The 16,766-nt window shown below is 39.7% G+C and overlaps 1 protein-coding gene across 3 annotated transcripts in view; it reads right to left on the bottom strand.

The window, feature by feature from the left end:
- Positions 1–3,310: 3,310 nt before the first annotated feature.
- LOC141787447 (talin-2) overlaps positions 3,311–16,766 on the bottom strand; it is a 113,952-nt gene continuing 100,496 nt past the window's right edge. For 2 of the 3 annotated variants that reach the window (XM_074665828.1, XM_074665829.1), the window contains exons 46-58: positions 16,575–16,721; positions 15,201–15,367; positions 14,219–14,402; positions 13,942–14,067; positions 13,050–13,166; positions 12,693–12,878; positions 12,444–12,551; positions 12,006–12,111; positions 11,259–11,383; positions 8,409–8,597; positions 8,135–8,317; positions 7,853–7,978; positions 3,311–6,111 (exon numbers count right to left, since the gene is read on the bottom strand). In XM_074665828.1, coding sequence (XP_074521929.1) covers positions 5,983–6,111; positions 7,853–7,978; positions 8,135–8,317; positions 8,409–8,597; positions 11,259–11,383; positions 12,006–12,111; positions 12,444–12,551; positions 12,693–12,878; positions 13,050–13,166; positions 13,942–14,067; positions 14,219–14,402; positions 15,201–15,367; positions 16,575–16,721 — 1,893 coding nt within the window. In that variant the 3' untranslated portion in view covers positions 3,311–5,982. Of the gene's footprint in view, positions 6,112–7,852; positions 7,979–8,134; positions 8,318–8,408; positions 8,598–11,258; positions 11,384–11,433; positions 11,752–12,005; positions 12,112–12,443; positions 12,552–12,692; positions 12,879–13,049; positions 13,167–13,941; positions 14,068–14,218; positions 14,403–15,200; positions 15,368–16,574; positions 16,722–16,766 lie in introns of those variants that run through there. The other variant, XM_074665831.1, reaches the window with a different exon arrangement.

A 16,766-nucleotide genomic window follows, 5' to 3' on the forward strand; every position in this document is an offset into this window, starting at 1 on the left:
ATTTGTAAGTTTAAGTTGACACCTGCAGGAATTTTAAAATGTTTCACATCTTTGTTTAGTGCTAGGAGAAATAAAAGCTACAAATTTAAAGTGTGCTTTGTCATGCTTCTTTAATTGTCTGTCAGGAGTCTTGAACTGGTTATGAAATAAACTGTAATGAACAGTGAGGCCTCTTCATGAGCTATAAAAGCAAACAAGACCATTAATGGAAAGATTGGTGACTTAACAGGATAGTACACTTTTAAAATTTGCTTTACTATTTTTTTTTTTTTTTTTTTTTTCATTTTTAATGAAACAGCTGCTCTGACAAGGTAGCTGTCAGATGGATTAATTTGTTGCAAGTTTAAAGGATAACCTCTTTTTTTAAACTTTGGTTTGTCAGAAAACAAATCTTACAAATGTAGAGGACAAGATCAGCCCATAAAAAAGCTAACACTTTGTCCACAAGGGGCATCACAATGGTCAGCAGAAAATTCCTCACAGGAGCTTAAACTTGTTACTGGAGGGTTAATTACACACAGCTTAGTTAGGATTGCTTTTTTACGACTGTCATTTCTTGAGTATCACCCAATGTAAGATATTTATTTTTTCACACAAACATCTGTGTAGCCATCAGTGCAAGTTCATTCATGGTGACACAGCGATGAGATGGTCAAAGGGGAGTGATAACTCAACAACAGCCTTCAGTGTTCCCAGAATTCCCATCACGCAGGGAAGCCTGAGGCCCTATGGTGGTGACGTAAGAGCTTTTGAAGAGCTGCATGTGAACTTAAGCCATTTGAAGGTTGACTTCCCCAGGTGACTATAGTCTGTTGATGGATGATGATAAATTACTGGTTTACTATTGGGAAGAACTCTTAAATTTAGCTTGAATGCTAATTTTAGCTATGTCTTCTGTATCCGTCTGTATCCATCCATCTTGTTTTCATTTTTTCAAGGGAAGCAACATTCAGCACACCAAACTGTTGTGCACTGAGATCAAGTCGTTTTAAATGCTCATCTTAAATGTGATTACATGTCATTGTTTAGACTGACCTGTCATTGATCCAAGAGTTCCAGCTCTGCAGAGTCAATCTATACCTCTTGATTTATCCTTGTGACATGCAGAGCTTATGTATGAGGTCGTGTATAAATATCAGAGTGATGAGTGTGGTGAGTACACCGCCAGTCACAGAGTGACATTGGTGTGTCATTTTCCGTCAATGGAGGAGCAACCTGACGTAACACCGAGATTCTGGTACAAGAGGGAAATAAAACAGAGTTTCTGAGAACAAAGACACAAGAAAGAGTCTGTGCTGGATGCTGCAAAAAGTTACAGTCTCATACTGCAGCGTCTTCAGAAGTTTCACCCTCTCACCTTTCTATGCAGCACACTGCGGTCATCAGTAACTGTACCAGCTTTATGACGTTTAATATAATTAGATTTAAGGCATAAAAATAATGGATGAGCTGTCTTCTATCAGCTGCTAGTTCACATCAAATTCAGTGCCTGCGTCCTTTAAGCCAGGGTTTTTCTGTCTCCCTCTCAGCCAAGTCGCTTTAACAAGGCCTCTTGTTACAAGTCAGATCAAATAACAACTTGATAATCTTTAAGAAACTCTCAGTTACATTACTGTCACTCAATCTAAATGAATGTAGATATAATATAAAGAAAATAATGTGGCAAAATTATGGCCAGAAAATTGAAAATTCCAGTTTTAATGGCTTTGGCGCTGGAGCAGCTGTGACTTCGTAATTGACATTGCCGCCTCAAATTTTAGTGCTGGACAAATTTAGAACAGGTCTCAGCTCATAGCATGGAACCAATATAGCTTCAGGTTTAGTGCTGACTCAGAAATACCGTCTTGTCCTGACACTAAACTGACACAGACACTTAAAGAGACCTTGTCCACTTGCCAGGACTTACCTCTGTTATTGACCAAGACTGAAGGCAGTGTGCAGCTTCTTGGGACAGATCACACAGAACAGAGAGTTTTATAAATTAATCATGTCAGCCAGCTGTTCAGTTTGTTTGTTTGTTTTTTTCTATTTCCACCACATTAAAGTTTAAACACTTTGAAAATCAACTCTAGACTGACAGGACAAAAACTCTGGTGGAGGCCTGAGTCCTTTACTAAAAACCAACTCTGAACACCAACCACAGTGCGTTTTATGGATTAAGGATTTCAAAATAAACATCAAAAGATAGTTATGTATATGCTTGGAAGGACATATTTATTCTATTGTACATTTGTGAAATATCTTTTTCTTTCTTTTCTTTCAGTTCTTTGTTTTGATCAAATACAGCTGAACATGTAAACCAGTACATTTTCCTGTCTGTCAAAAATCAACCAAAATTGGAGAAGTCTTTAACAATGGCCAGAATTTATGTAGACATCTTCTAGCACGTCATTAACAGCCTACAAAACGTATAAAAAAGTAAGCCTGGGTTATAACAAATATAACCTGCGCTTGTAAAGAGGTTAGTTTTCTAACCTCTGGCTGAAGTTTGGCTTCTTAAAATGACATTTGAGGTGAACTTTCAAAAGTTGGGCTGTAAATGCCCGCTGGTTTTGAAGTTTAAAGCTCCCTCACGTTTGCCACTTTGCTATAAATTGACGGAGAAAATACCGAGGACATGACCCCTGTGTCCTCAACCGGCTGTGGTTACAGACATTTGAGCTGAAGAGGGGAATAAATCTGACTGTGTGGCCCAAATAACTTTGAAGTCAAACTGAGTGTGTGTATTTTTCATTTTTTTTGATTTGTGTAAAGAAATCTATTTGAAAACTTCAACTGAGTTGGGAATGATATGCTGATAGCATATAAGCTAAAAACCCAAGCCCCTGTTGGCAAAAGTTTTCCCTCTTATCTTTTTACTGAATGGGATCTACACTTTCAGTGTTTTCAGTCAAAAATATCCCCCTTTGCTTTTAACAGTTGAAGGTTATAGTCACAATGAATTGAATATTTGCTTTTGAAAACATTAAAAAAGTATTTTTGTTCAGTACTCTGTCAGTCCTATCATCTGACACCTATCCCCCTCAAATACTTGAATTGTCAGTTTTATTGCAAATGAATTATTTTTCCTTTATTAGGGTTATAAAGAGACATCACTGTTCATATCAGTCTTTCAGAACCAGCTATAACCTGCTCACAGGAGCTTTAATAACATTTAGTATTTAACTGCTGTAATGCCATAAATCTGTGTGCAGTTAAAAACTTTACAGCTTGATTTTTTTTTATTTGAAACTTTGACATTAGTGAGTATCTTTGCTCCACAAAAAGGAAATCAGACACAAGGTTACATTGAAATGCTTTATTTATCATGAATACAAAAAATAGTTTTATTGAGGCCAGATAAATATCTTTATACTGTATGTTATCACTTATCTTTAACGTATCAACTTCATAACTTTATTTCTGTTAAGGGAGAGAAAAACGTACTGAACACTTCAAATACTCCACATCATTGAAATGCGCCACGACATCTTGATGGTGACAGGTATATTCAAATGTTCTTATCACATTAATTCTTTCGTAGAGGCTTAAAAGTACTAGAGAGAGGGGGGAAAAAAAGGCGGTCCATACAATTTTGAGTGACTTCTTAACGTACGATAAAGCAGTTAACAGACTCAAATCTCCAGCCTGTCACAGCTTCGAAGCACTGTGGTACATGCCCATGGAATGCAGTACAAAAATGTGTTCATATATGTAATATACATACTTATATTTATATATATGTATATCTACTGATGGTACATTTTAAAGAGCAACACATTTTTTCAACTGGTGGACAGTTCCTCTGCCATCCCTATAAAGGCCTTAAAGAGAGAGAGTAAGAGTTGTTTCAGCACTTAGAGGAACATCATGTGAACAAGTGGGACAACAAACCATTAAAAAACCCCACAAACATTAACCTACATTCCTTAAAAATATTCTTTTCCAGTACCTCTCTGAAAGATGAGGTGAAGCTGTCACTCAAGCAGACCTGACACTGTATGGGCTACGGACTAAGGCACTAATAATAACACTACAGACTTGGATGATGAGCAGTGAGCCCCCCCCACAAACCCTCGTTCCCTTTCTCCCTCCCACACTCAGTACAAATATGATGCCAGAAAAAAACAACATCTCTGTACTCAGTCTCAACTGTAAAAAAAAAAAAAAAAAAAATGTAGTGGTTGTTTATTTTGATGATAGATACTGTCTGTTTATGGAGGTCAGGATCACTCAGTGCATTCCTTTAAGTTTGACTGTCACATTACAGACTTGTAGATGCATCTGAAGCACAAAGCCATGCATTTTCACAGCAGGACCTAAAGTCTTACGATACACTGTAGTTTAATATAGCAACACGGCCCATAGAGTAAGACGAAGGGAACCAAACACACTACAATCAAACTCGGTAAACTTAAAAAAGATTCCTCTATTGTAGAAAACTGTATACTTAGTGGAGATGCACAGAGCACCCTTATATTCAGAGACTGACAGACAAAAGGAGATGAACTGCAGTGATGAGTGTTGCTGTCGCATCTTTGAATTAACGTCATATTTTCAGTCATTAAAGTTAACTTATTGCCTCCAGGTGAGAGTCTGATTTCTGTTTCTTCCTTCCTGATTGAAAAAAGTTGGAGGTTAATCCAATTGTTTCCCTGGCAGTGACTGAGTATTGCTCGAGAATGACTGTTCCTGCTTTCCAACAGAGAAGCAAGAGAGAAAATCACGGAGGGGGAGGGCCAAAGTGAATCTGCAGGGAGCAGACCAAGCACAGCAGCGGCATTGATTCAAAGTGTTTGAGGTATGTACACATACTCTCAATTTGCATGATTTTGAGGCCAATATATATTCTGTACAAGATCTTATGTTATATTATTACTTTCATTTTGCATGCTGTAAGGGAAACTAACACTGCCCCCTAAAGCACCATCCATGTTATTGCATCATGATCGAATTCTCTTTGTTCCACAAGTTCTAAACACCTGAAATGCTAAAAAATGAAAAGATGTTAAAAGGATCTGGAATAACGCCTGGTGCTGCTAGTGATGTTAAAGACTACTGCACCCCTCTCTGTGAAAAGAGTAATACATATTCCTTCTGTGGTTAAATGTCTTCCTATGGAGGAAAGCATTCACATGGTAACGTGATGTAAAACATTCAACTTGTGTGTTTTTCACAGCACACTGACACCGATACCTAAGGGCAAAGACAAACAAGTTGAATTTGCATCATTTTAAAAAGACATGAGGGACAAAGAAGCTTATAGAGCTGTCTACTTTAAAGGATGATTGCCAAAAAAAAACGTTCCACTGTTGTAACCTACAGTCTGGATGCACCAATATGACAGCTCCTCATGTAAGTATGATGAGCACTACCACTTGATCCAGACAGATATTAAAGGTGCCTCATGGGAGAATAAAGGTCAACATTCATCCACATCAGAGCTGAGATCATTTTGCTCTGAGTGACACTGCAGTTAAATGGCTATATCACATGAACAGTAATACAATCAGTTCTTCATCTGAAAAGTTTATGAACTAGAGCTGCAACCTGTGAAACAAAACAAAACAAAACAAAAAAACAAAACAAAAGAGAAGCTATAGCTTTGTGGACAAACATGAAAGCACATGGGCTGAACTGTTTGCCCCAAAGCATGTCACATTCTGGTTCAGATTACATCAGTCAAAGTGGTGATACTATACACGAGGACAAAAACAGTTCTTCACTTGATTCATTTAATATATGTGTCCAGGAAGTAGTCAGTTCCACACAGTAGTATTTCAGACTTGCTAGTAGTTGACTTCATGTGACTTCACTGCAGACTCGGGCGTTACTGATGTGTAAAACATGTCTGAAGTCTCTGTAGGCCACGTACCTCTTCATTCAAGAGTGTCTTTAAAAAGAACACAGAAATTGCACAGATTAAAGTGTGCTCTTCACGCTGCTTTAAGTGTATGCATCATCATCATCACCGGCAGTGGCAGAGATGAAGATTTTGAATAATTAGTTGCTGTCCTCGCGTAGTTCACTGGGCAGAAACTTGTACTGCTGCTGTCTGATCTGAGCCAGTTTCTTCCTCGCCTCCTCCAGCTCCCTCTCCTTCCTCAGCATCTCCTCCTGAGCTGCGATGATCTAAGAGGCAGACAAAAAAAAAAGAAATTCAAACTTTTACACATTAGAAGAAAACTTGAATGAAAAGTGAGAGATATATCAAAGTGAAGTTAACCTCATTGTTTTCACTATTCATGTTTTGAGTGAGTTTTTTTTAATGGATGCAAAAATATACTTAGTTTCAGCTGCCACAATTTTTAGAGGGTTTGGAACAAACATTTGTAAACATTGAGAAAGAGCGACGTGGCAAAGACAGTTTGAGAATGTAATGACTATTTGTGCACACAAGTGAATATTACATTTAATGTTAAAGACAACCATTCCTGTTTTACCAGTATTACAAAAAAACAGTTAAAAGCATTATCTAAGAAACCAGACTTAACTTCAGGGATGGTGACTTGAGTTTGCGACTCTAACTCGAGTCGCACTTCAGTTGTCTTGGACTTGACTTGGACTTGTGCTCAAAAGTCTTCAGATTCAACTCTGACTCATGTTTTGGGACTTGTGAACATTCATTATGTTTTCTTTTTTGGCATATTAAGATTGAGAAAACTCTGATGAGCCTAATGTGATTCCTTCCTTTTTTCATGGTAGCTATGGTAACCACTTCAAGCATCTGGTGTGTGCCTTGCGGGATCAAGCAGTATCACTTGTGCATCGGATTACAACAATGGTGACTGACGGCAGACCTGCAGCTGCTGCTGTACCATTTTTCATTACACTTGGTAATAAAAACTTTAAACACAATCAAAGATGCTGGATCCACCACATCAAATTTTATCAGGCACCTGAAAACTCACCAGGATGGGATCATAAAACAAACAACTAATCAGTACTGATACTGTAAGCTGATAGATAGGAGTGATAATAATACAGTAAATACTTTGAATGCTTTTCATAGATATAGCTGTGCAGTATTCTTAGTAGACCAGATAGCAGCAGATGGCAAAAGCTCATGAGACTTATTTTTAAGGAACTTGAGACTTGACTTAGACTCATGACCAAAGACTATGGCTGAACAGTTAATCAAATTTTAACCGACATTGCAATATAATAGAATGCAATTTTCAAATTGCATAAGCTGCAATTAAAAAAAATTAGAGTGCATTTAAAAAGTGCTCTCCACATATTGACATATTTCAGTGGTTGAGCCAGAGATTTGGTCTCATTTCCATTTTCTGCACTTTATTTTGTGCGAGATTCAAAGAAGAGAGGATTCATATTTATTTTTCAGATTAATATTCATACCAGGCCTGTTGTTCTGCAGTGCTTTGTTCCCTTCTCTGATTTTATTTAAGGAAAGTAATGATAATATTATTACATGTCTACAAGGCTTGAATTTAAATCAATCAGTCAGTATTCTGCTATGGTTGTAATAGTTAAATACAGAAACGTTATTATCTCATATCTCATTTTTTCACAACATGTAGGCCTGGTCTACAGGAAAGAATTGTTTATATGTAACTGGAGTATCCTTTGTTGTGTTGGTCATACTGTTGAACAGTTTATTGCTTGTGTTTAGTGAAGTTCCCCCCCCCACCAAAAAAAAATAAAAAAAATAACATGCTAAATCGCAACCGCAATACTGGTCCAAAAAAAATCACAATAAGACTATTTCCCAAAATCGTTCAGCCCTACGAAAGACTTTAGACTTGACTTGGACTTGCTAAAAAAAGAAAAGACTTGTGAACATCTCTGCTTTACTTTACTGTTATCTTCAAATGAGCTATTTATTACGTCAAAGACTGGCCATTTTTCTAACCTGTGCTATTCCACCCACAAACTTCGTCTTCACCACCACGTTGTGATCGTCCGTTTTGTCAAACGCTGCCTTCTGAGCTGCACGCACCAAGTTGTCTGAGGCTTTCTTTACTGCATTCCCAGCAATCTGTAAGGGAGGGAGACCAGCTGAGTGCAACAAATGAAAGAACAACCTGGTATTTGATTAAATATGAAGCCTAGGAAATATCAACTAATGAAAACAATCATTGAACCAGTTACACAAACACTGCCCTATCTTGTGTGGAGAGTATCTGTCCTGTACCTGTAGTCTCCTCATGGCTTCCGAGTCCTGGTCGGCCTTCACTTTACAGGCCACCAGCAGCTGAGCGGTGGAGGCTGCCACCTGTTTCGCTGAGGAGATGAGCTTCTCTTCACTCGCGTGGCCTTGCACTGAAGCGTTAGCTGCCTCGCACAGGTTGCTAGTAGCTGCTGCCACCATACGAGCCTGATGGAGGAGAATGAAGGAAAAAGTTTTTTGGCAAAACTGGGTTGTAGATTGTTAAGTGAATAAAATTGACCCTTGGGTGAACACTTACAGCTGAAATGAGCCCTTGAGACCACTGTCCATCATCCACGGCGTTGGCAGGGATGAGGCCCACTTTGCCCTGAGCCACCAGCTCTCTCTGGGCAGCTGATGCAGATTTGACCAAAGCACTTGTAGCTGCAGCGATGGACTTGGCCGCCTCTAGGATCTGCTCCTCGAAGTTCAGGGTCTCGTCTGCCTGCTGAGGGTAGAGAAGATCAGCCAGTCAGACGGGATGACGTTTTTACCCGGCTGAAGTTTCTGTCCTTCACAACAACAGGTCTCCAAGACAACCAATAAAAACCCACACACAAAGTAAATATCTGCAACAAAAGAAGTTATTTCATGTACTATCCTCTTATTCTTAGCTACAGCCCGTACATTGTTGAACTTAAAGAGACAAAGGACTTCTCAAAGCTTCCCACAGCCACATGTAAAGCTTTTTTGAATTGCAACAGCTAATAAGGAGCTGAGTGACAATTAAGAACAAACACAAGACTACACAAGGATTATCTGTCAGTATTACACATCCATTCATACTCAAGTCTGCTGGAGCACTTCACACTCAAACACATTCACACCACAAGTTTGTAGACAGAGCGGGACACTGTAGGAATATGTTTGATATATAGTTGGGACTGAATAACAACCTAATATATCAAACATATCAGACAGAGCCCTGCAGAGAAGGCCTCCGCTGGTGGGGGCAGGCAGGGAGGGAGGGGAGGGGTTAACTGGGAGCCAGAGGACAGGCTTTAGCTGTAGCTAATGTGAACAAATGGATTGATTGGAGGAGGAAGGGAGGGGGCATGGTAGATGTGTTGCATGGGAAAAAGGGGATATGACTGAAGGTAATATCGAGAGAAGGAATGAGGGAAAGTTTCAGCTACACAGATAAAAACTTATGATGTGAAACTTTGATGGGCATGGATACAGTAAGCTGGGTCTGAAAAGTTATGGGAAACTCTAAGAGTCTCAGGTTAAAGTTGGGATCATAACTCAAAGTGAAATTGATGGGATTATGTAAAGAAGGAGGGAACAGCACGAGACACAGAGCACCCTTTGTGAGAATGTCAAACAAAACGAAACATGTCATTTTGTTACTTTGAAATCTCCCAACATTAACACTGACGCTACAATGTAAACACAGAGATGCTCAACTACAGGCACGAGACACTGAGGAATATTAAAAAGCTTCAATGCATGGCAATAATAGTAAAAGTACAATACATTAATTTTACTCATTAAAATCTCAGATTCATAACATTAAATGTCTCTGATTAATAGCAGGATGTCACTTTGAAAATTAATCCAAGAAGTTTCCTTTGTCACTATGTTTAAACTGCACATCAGTCCTGTATTCTTACTAATGTATCACATTGTGTCATTGTTTCTTCTGTTTAGTGGTGGTTAAAAGAGACAGCAGCATGAAAAAACATTTAACTTCAAATTCCCCCAAAAGTAGTGACGCTGTATAAGACATTTCCATTAAATGACTAAATGAATCATATCAGATGTTGAAACCAACTGTTTTTTAATACCACTCTGAAAAAAATATATGCTCATTGTAAAGGTGATGCCAGCAACATGTTTCAGGAAGTTGGAAATGGCACATTACGCAACCAATTATAACAGTTTCTTGTGTTTTAAAGTAAACATGTAGGCTATCCATGTCATTGGCTTTTATGCATCTAAGTTTATCTACAGAGGGTGGCTTTTGAGCTTTGCGCTGATAACAAGATGAGTGATCCCTGTCTTCTTTAGAGCGAAGCACAAGGCATCCATGATTTCCAAAAAGAATGTCAACGTTTGGTTGGTCGGACCATGGTAGGAAAATCCAAGTTCAGGGGTAAACGGTAATTACGCTTCTGTTATCTTATTTTTATTTTAGAATTTCTGACTGGTAGTTGTCGCAAAAAATTAGCCTTAAACAGTATTATTCAATGTTTATATACAGAAATACTGCTATTGAGGGAAATTTTCATACTTGGCAACTGGAACGCTGAACTCAGAGATGATGTCACTCCCAACTTCCCAGTTCCGAGTACAAATGGAACGCAACATTAGGCCCAGAGAGGTAACCAGTGTTTCTGGATCATGCTTGTACATGGTTTCCTCTTCAGGGTTTTAATCTGCATCGTTAAGGACGCAGATTAAAGTTTCCACTATGGAGTCATGCCTGCAGGACCATCCAGTGCTGGTTTTGGATACTGTCCCTTTTGTACAGAGATCTCTGAAACTTTCAATGATATTATTTTTTATGAATGAGGAAATCCCTTAATTTCTTGCAGTTTTACTTTGAGAATCATTATTCTAAAATTACTGAGCTATTTGCTCACTCAGTCCCTCACAGGGGGTTGAACCCCTTCCCTCCTTTACTCAGAAAAACTCCATCTCTCTGTTGAGCCCTTTGATGCTCTGTCATGTTACTAGCCTGCTGCAAATTAATCTTTTTTAACTGTGTTGCTGGTACCAAATTCAAAATGAGCAGATTTTTTTCCATGAAACACCAACATTTTCAGATTTTATATATTTTTAAAGTATTTGCACTGTTTTCAATTAAAGGGTTTCAAGGATATCCAAACCATCAAAATCAGATTTTATTGACTAGTTATGTAGAGTGCCGACTTTTTGGGAATCAGGGTCGTATTATGGAGAGTGAAGAAAACTGTGTACTTTATGTGCTAAACAGCACAGAGCTGTGGATGAGAGGAACCAAGTCTCAAAGGAAAGACTTTCTGATCTCAAGTGAAAAGGAGGAAATATCTCAAATCAAACCCATATAACTCATTAATGTAATAAATTGTTACACTGATATCTAAGTGTAAATTCCCTGAGCGTTATCATTCTTATAGTTACCCACCTTGGGCTTTGCCCGGGGTTTGAGCTGCTCCAGCTTCTTGGCTGCCGCCTCGATGGACGCCGCTGCCCCCAGGAGCTCGGTTTCTGCAATCACGGTTGGATCCTCAGGGTCCACCCACTCTGAGCCTGAAGGATGAAGTCATACACAACATTAGGCTTGTAATCCAAACTGAGAATGGGATTAACAAAAATACGTCACAAAGCGGTGTTTCAAAAGGTCATGCCTCACAACAATAACACACTGAAAAAATGTGATTCCCATGCAAAGCTGATGGAGGCCACAAACTGCCATTCACTGAAATGAAAAGTGATTGATTTTTTTGAATCAAAATGGCTTGAAAACGAAGCGTGGTAGATGGAGCTGACAGTGCGAGCGGCTTGATTCCAAAATGTGATTAAATGAATCAATGTTAGCGCTGAAAAGAAAACGTGTTTAACAGCTCAACACTGGTACAACGAGTCACAGTACAGAAACGACACTGACTTACCTCCATCTGTGGCAAGAGAAGGAGGACAGGGGTATTACTTATGTTTTTTAAAGGAACATTTCTGCTTAGTTTCTATTTTTGAACACAAAAATGTATCTTCTCAGAATTTCAGAAAACTCATACTGGGGGATGTAAACACGGGCAGATTTTGTTGAGCATATCAAGATTGTGTTTACCGAAGCAGATTAAATTCATCAGCTTAAAACACTGAGGAAAGAGTTTGTGAGGTGTGTCGATGCAGTCAGTGTTTGTATCATTACCCTTCATGGCCTCAGCAGTCTGGATGAGCTCTGTGACGGCTCCAGCCACTCGTTTGGAGCACGCGGCCAGCTGCTGCTTCTGCTCTGCAGTGGGCTTCTGCAGGACCTACACACACAAGAACACACACACACACATTCACATATCAAAAAAGCCTTTTTGTGCCTGAATAGACAGCTGAGACAATACTCCTCAGGATGCCAAAAATAAGGGTTTCTACTGCCCAGTATGAAACCCAAGATGCCTTATGTTCAATAAGGCATGTTGGGTTTGAATGTTTCAGATAGATGTGGATCATGAGATAAAAGATACAAAGCTTTTATGAATTTGGGTAGAAACACTTGTGTTGTCCTGCACATGCAATCTTTTAAATTGATCATGTTGCATGTGAGTCTTACTTTGATTGCCAACATACATCAAAAGCAACATTCTCAACCCACCAGCAGCACTTGTTCCAGCAGGTCGATGTATCCTGTCGTACACTCTGATCCGAACATCAGCGCTCTGTTCATCACCTCCTCACTCACCTCTGGATGGTAGGCTGCTTGCTGGAAAACATGAACACATATGCTCATGATTCAAAAGGAATATTAAATATGTCTGAAGTGTGTTTCAAACACACATCATAAGAGGACACTATGACACAACATATGCAGGGTTTTCGCCTTTCGGTGAGGGGGAATAAGAACCTTGCAGGTAGTGAGCATGTCTGAAATGGCCTTGCGGCTGAGGTTGGCTGTGTGGATGATGTCCTCCTGCCGGGCAGAGTTCCCTGCAGCTACTGCTTTAGCGGTCGCCATGGTGATACCCTTAGTCATGCGGATGAACTCCTCAGGTGTAGTCGTCTTGTTAGGAGCATCTCTGGATTGGAACAGCTGAGGAGGATGAAGGTGGGTGTGTGTTATTTGACAGAAAGTAAACAAACGTGATTGGTAAATCTTCCTGTTTTCATCATCTTTTAATAAACTTGAATCAGCCATTCAGCATCATACTGGTGAAACTACAATCCATCCATATGTATATATAATCATTGGTGCAATCCTCACAGCCATTTCCTGTTTGATGCACTCAATTGTAGCTTCAAGCGCTCTGGTGCCCCGAGTGGCTTCATCCTCTACAGCCTTGACAGTCTTGAGCAGGGACGTCACATTGGTCACCATCACCTTATGAATGACACAGAGGAACACAGACAGGAATGAACAAAGAGAAAAAAAAACCTTTAAGCTGCTATTTTATAAACCCCCATACTTCAAACATCTGTAATTCTGTTTATTTTGAAAATATCTAACCCTTTTTTTGCCTTTATTCATGGTCTGAGGTTTGCAGATGTACTTCTTCAAGATAAAAGGTAGGGGGCGCAAAGCACCTATGCATACAAAAACATCTCCCAAACATTGTGGTGAGAATCTTAAATTCTGTTTTTCAAGGTTTTTCATTATAAATATATATACATATATATATATTTTTTCACAGCTTGAGATGGTGACACGCAGCTTGAGGTGGGTGTCAGGTTGTGAAATGTAGTTTCAAAAATGGACACTGCATGTGTGTTAAAGCCTAGGATTCGGCTGATTTATCTCCTACACAGATATCCCGGTTTCCTCTCACCCAGAACATCAATTTTCTGTCTATTTACATCTCTGAGACAGAGCCTTCAGTCTGACTTGTGTGAACAGGTTTTGGTGGTGACAGGAGGGGCGCTGGAACTGATTAATGGCCCTGCCTGAGGAAACTGGGGAAGTCTGCTCTGCAAACATAAAGTGTATAGAACGGTGTCACTTTGATTTCTCAGATCAAAAGTAGAATACAAACAAACCCTGATGATTCATTTTCTAAACTTTTTAATCTAAAGAGGTGCAAAAAGCACGGTCTTCGATCCAGCAGGAGGTCTTTGAATGAGATGATGTTTGATGAACACTTTCATACTGATGCCCTCACCTTGGCAGCACTCTTCAGCTGGTACATGGACGGATCATCTGCTGCTTTGCCAGAAGCACACTTGGTGGCACTAATGAGCTCAGCCAGTGCCTTGGCCACATCTTTGACAGCATTTATTAGAACCACCTAGAGAAAGATCGCACAGACAGAGAATTTATCACAGCTCAGATTAGTAGAGAGATAAAACTGAATACATTATCATTCATAGCTCATCAGGATGATGATAACAGGGACAGTGAGGGAAGGAACAAGGAAGGGTAAAATCAGGCGGACTAACCTGAGTCTCAGGATCATCTGAGCCAATACTGGCAGCTCCCAGTTTGACCACATCTGTGAGCTGGGTGATGGTTTTGGCTGAAGACTGGGCAGCCTGAGCCAGTCTGTCCTGACCGGAAGCAGCACCAGACACCAACATCTTTGTGTCCTCAACCAGAGCTTTAGCTGTCTTCAAAATGTTTTCCCTAAGAGATTAAGAGGCATATAGAGACCTAAGTGTCTGACTGTATCTTTTGATATCAAATACATTTGTACATCAAAGCTGGTGGAAACACAAGGAGGATATGTAAGGTCATATACCCAGTCAAGTTTAATATGTATTCTTGTCTTACACAGAAACTGTAGGGAAGTTTCTTCTTGACTTTGGTAGAAGAGTGTGTGACACAATTAGAGCTAAAAAGTGATTCAATCGCCTTTTATCCTCTCCCAGCAGGACTTCTCTATATTTCTGCTTTACACTTTCGCTAACAATTATCTGTAAGGATCCGGGTTAATAAGTGGAGATCCCAGCAGCATGTTATGTGCCAAATCTTGTCTCAGATCATTGGATTTCTTTCTCTTTGAACTCCAGTGATTTACAAACCACAAGACCAAGATGGTTCACTGAGAGTCAAATGCCAGATAATGAACATAAAGGCAACATTATTTCTCTGACTATAGCCAGAATAATTGCTTACCTGGGATACTTTGCTTTTTGCTCCTACAAGAATCCCCTGTCCTGTTCTCAAGGTAAGCATTCACTTTAAGAGTCAGAAAATTTAACTTTCTGGCACATCCTTTGTCTTTAAAACCCTGAGGGTAATTTGTAGTTTCCTTCTTAAAAGATTCCCTCCTCCCTGTTAACCAGATAATAAGTCATTCTGTCAGTTTTCGGAAGAGAGATAACCAGAGGGCTGATTCTCAGACACCATTCCCGTCTTGAACTTGTAAAACTTGGAGATGTCTCACACATTTTAATGTGTATGCGTGTATCCAGTCCTGACCTGTGGTCAGCGAAGGACTCATCATTCTCTGCGTTGAGCGTGCCAGCAGAGGCAAACATGATGGTGGTGTCCAGATCAGCGATGATGCCAGACACAGCGCTGGCGGCTGTGATGCATGCCTGAGTGCCTTTGTTTCCTGCCTGGAGGGCTGAGAGGACCAGGGACACCTGAGGACACACACGGGACACACACAGGACACAAATGATAATTAGACAGGTGAGGATGTGCAGATATTCGACCTCAGGCATTTCAAATATCTCAGCTGTTTGAGAAACAGTTGGATAAGTTTTTCTACATCTATTTGGTTTTTGTTGTGAGGATCATTACTATCTTTGTTGTTTTTTTCCTTCAGAAAAGGTTTGTTCAACTCTGTTCCACAAAAAAACCCCAAACAAACGCCATAGATCTGGACCTCCCCTTCAGCTTTTGCTTTGTTTGTGACATGGCTCTCTTTGGAGTTTCATAAATAATTCATTCAACTAAGAAGTCAACAACAGAAGTCCCAAAAGGATTTAGAATATTTTGCTGCAACAGCAAAAAACAGCATCAGCACAGAGCGACGCACAGCATCAGTCATTCATCGAAACGAGCACATGTCAAACTGGTCTCGACACCATTTGTTTTCTGCACAGATGCTGAGTGGCAGCAGAAACTGATTAACTGAAATTTCCGGGGTTCTGACACATGATTTCTTGCATTGCATGAATAATAGTAGCAGAAATAAAAAGGTCAGGAGATCGAAACGGAGCCAGCGTAGAGACAGAGTTGCACCAGGAAAGCTTTTTTTCTTGAGGATGTAGAGAAGGAAAAATAAACTCCTTCTTAAAAAAGTGAAAAAAATAGGTAATGTCATATAAAACAAACTGCTGTGGAGCTGCTACTTCTGTAAGATTGTGTTAACATTATAAAAAAACACAACTAAAAATGTTGCTTTACTGCTTGGACGTGATCTGTGCCATATTTCAGCATGAATCATTAAATCAGTCGAAAGCAGTCATTTATTTTGTCAAGGCCGATGAATTAAACAGTCAGCCTTTGAACATAAGAATTCCTCAGGCAAATAGTTTCTTCCAAAATGATTAAATTCAGGAGGCTTTTTGATCAAATAAACTACAGCACCGGCACTTTTATGTTGTTGATGCTTTGCAACTCCTTAATACTCAGAGTTAGTGTGATGTGAGCCTGAATAGTAAGAAAACATCCAGCATGGAGTCATTTAGGATTTGGAAAAGTAACATGGGCACGTCAGATGATCAGCATAGAGCAGGTAGAGGTTTGGATCAGCAGATGACAGATTATTTTTTTAATCATGAGATCAGATTGTTAAAAATGAAAAAACACTTAGAAACACACCCTTAAACGTAAGGATAATACCTTCTCCGTGACTGCGCGGGCACATTCAATGAGCTCCCGTTTAGTGAAGCTGTCAGAGGGAATTATCTGCAGAGCCCCCGCCTTCTGCACCAGGAAGATGCAACCATGTCCCAGCTCCTGCACCCGGGTCTTAATCTGGAAACCGATCTGAAGTACAGTGAGAGGACACATTAAAACCCAAACTTCCTGATC

The sequence above is a fragment of the Halichoeres trimaculatus genome, unplaced genomic scaffold, assembly GCF_033239565.1.
Source record: "Halichoeres trimaculatus isolate MK-OKI-2021-1 unplaced genomic scaffold, fHalTri1.1 fHalTri1_scaffold_3, whole genome shotgun sequence".
NCBI lineage: Eukaryota > Metazoa > Chordata > Actinopteri > Labriformes > Labridae > Halichoeres > Halichoeres trimaculatus.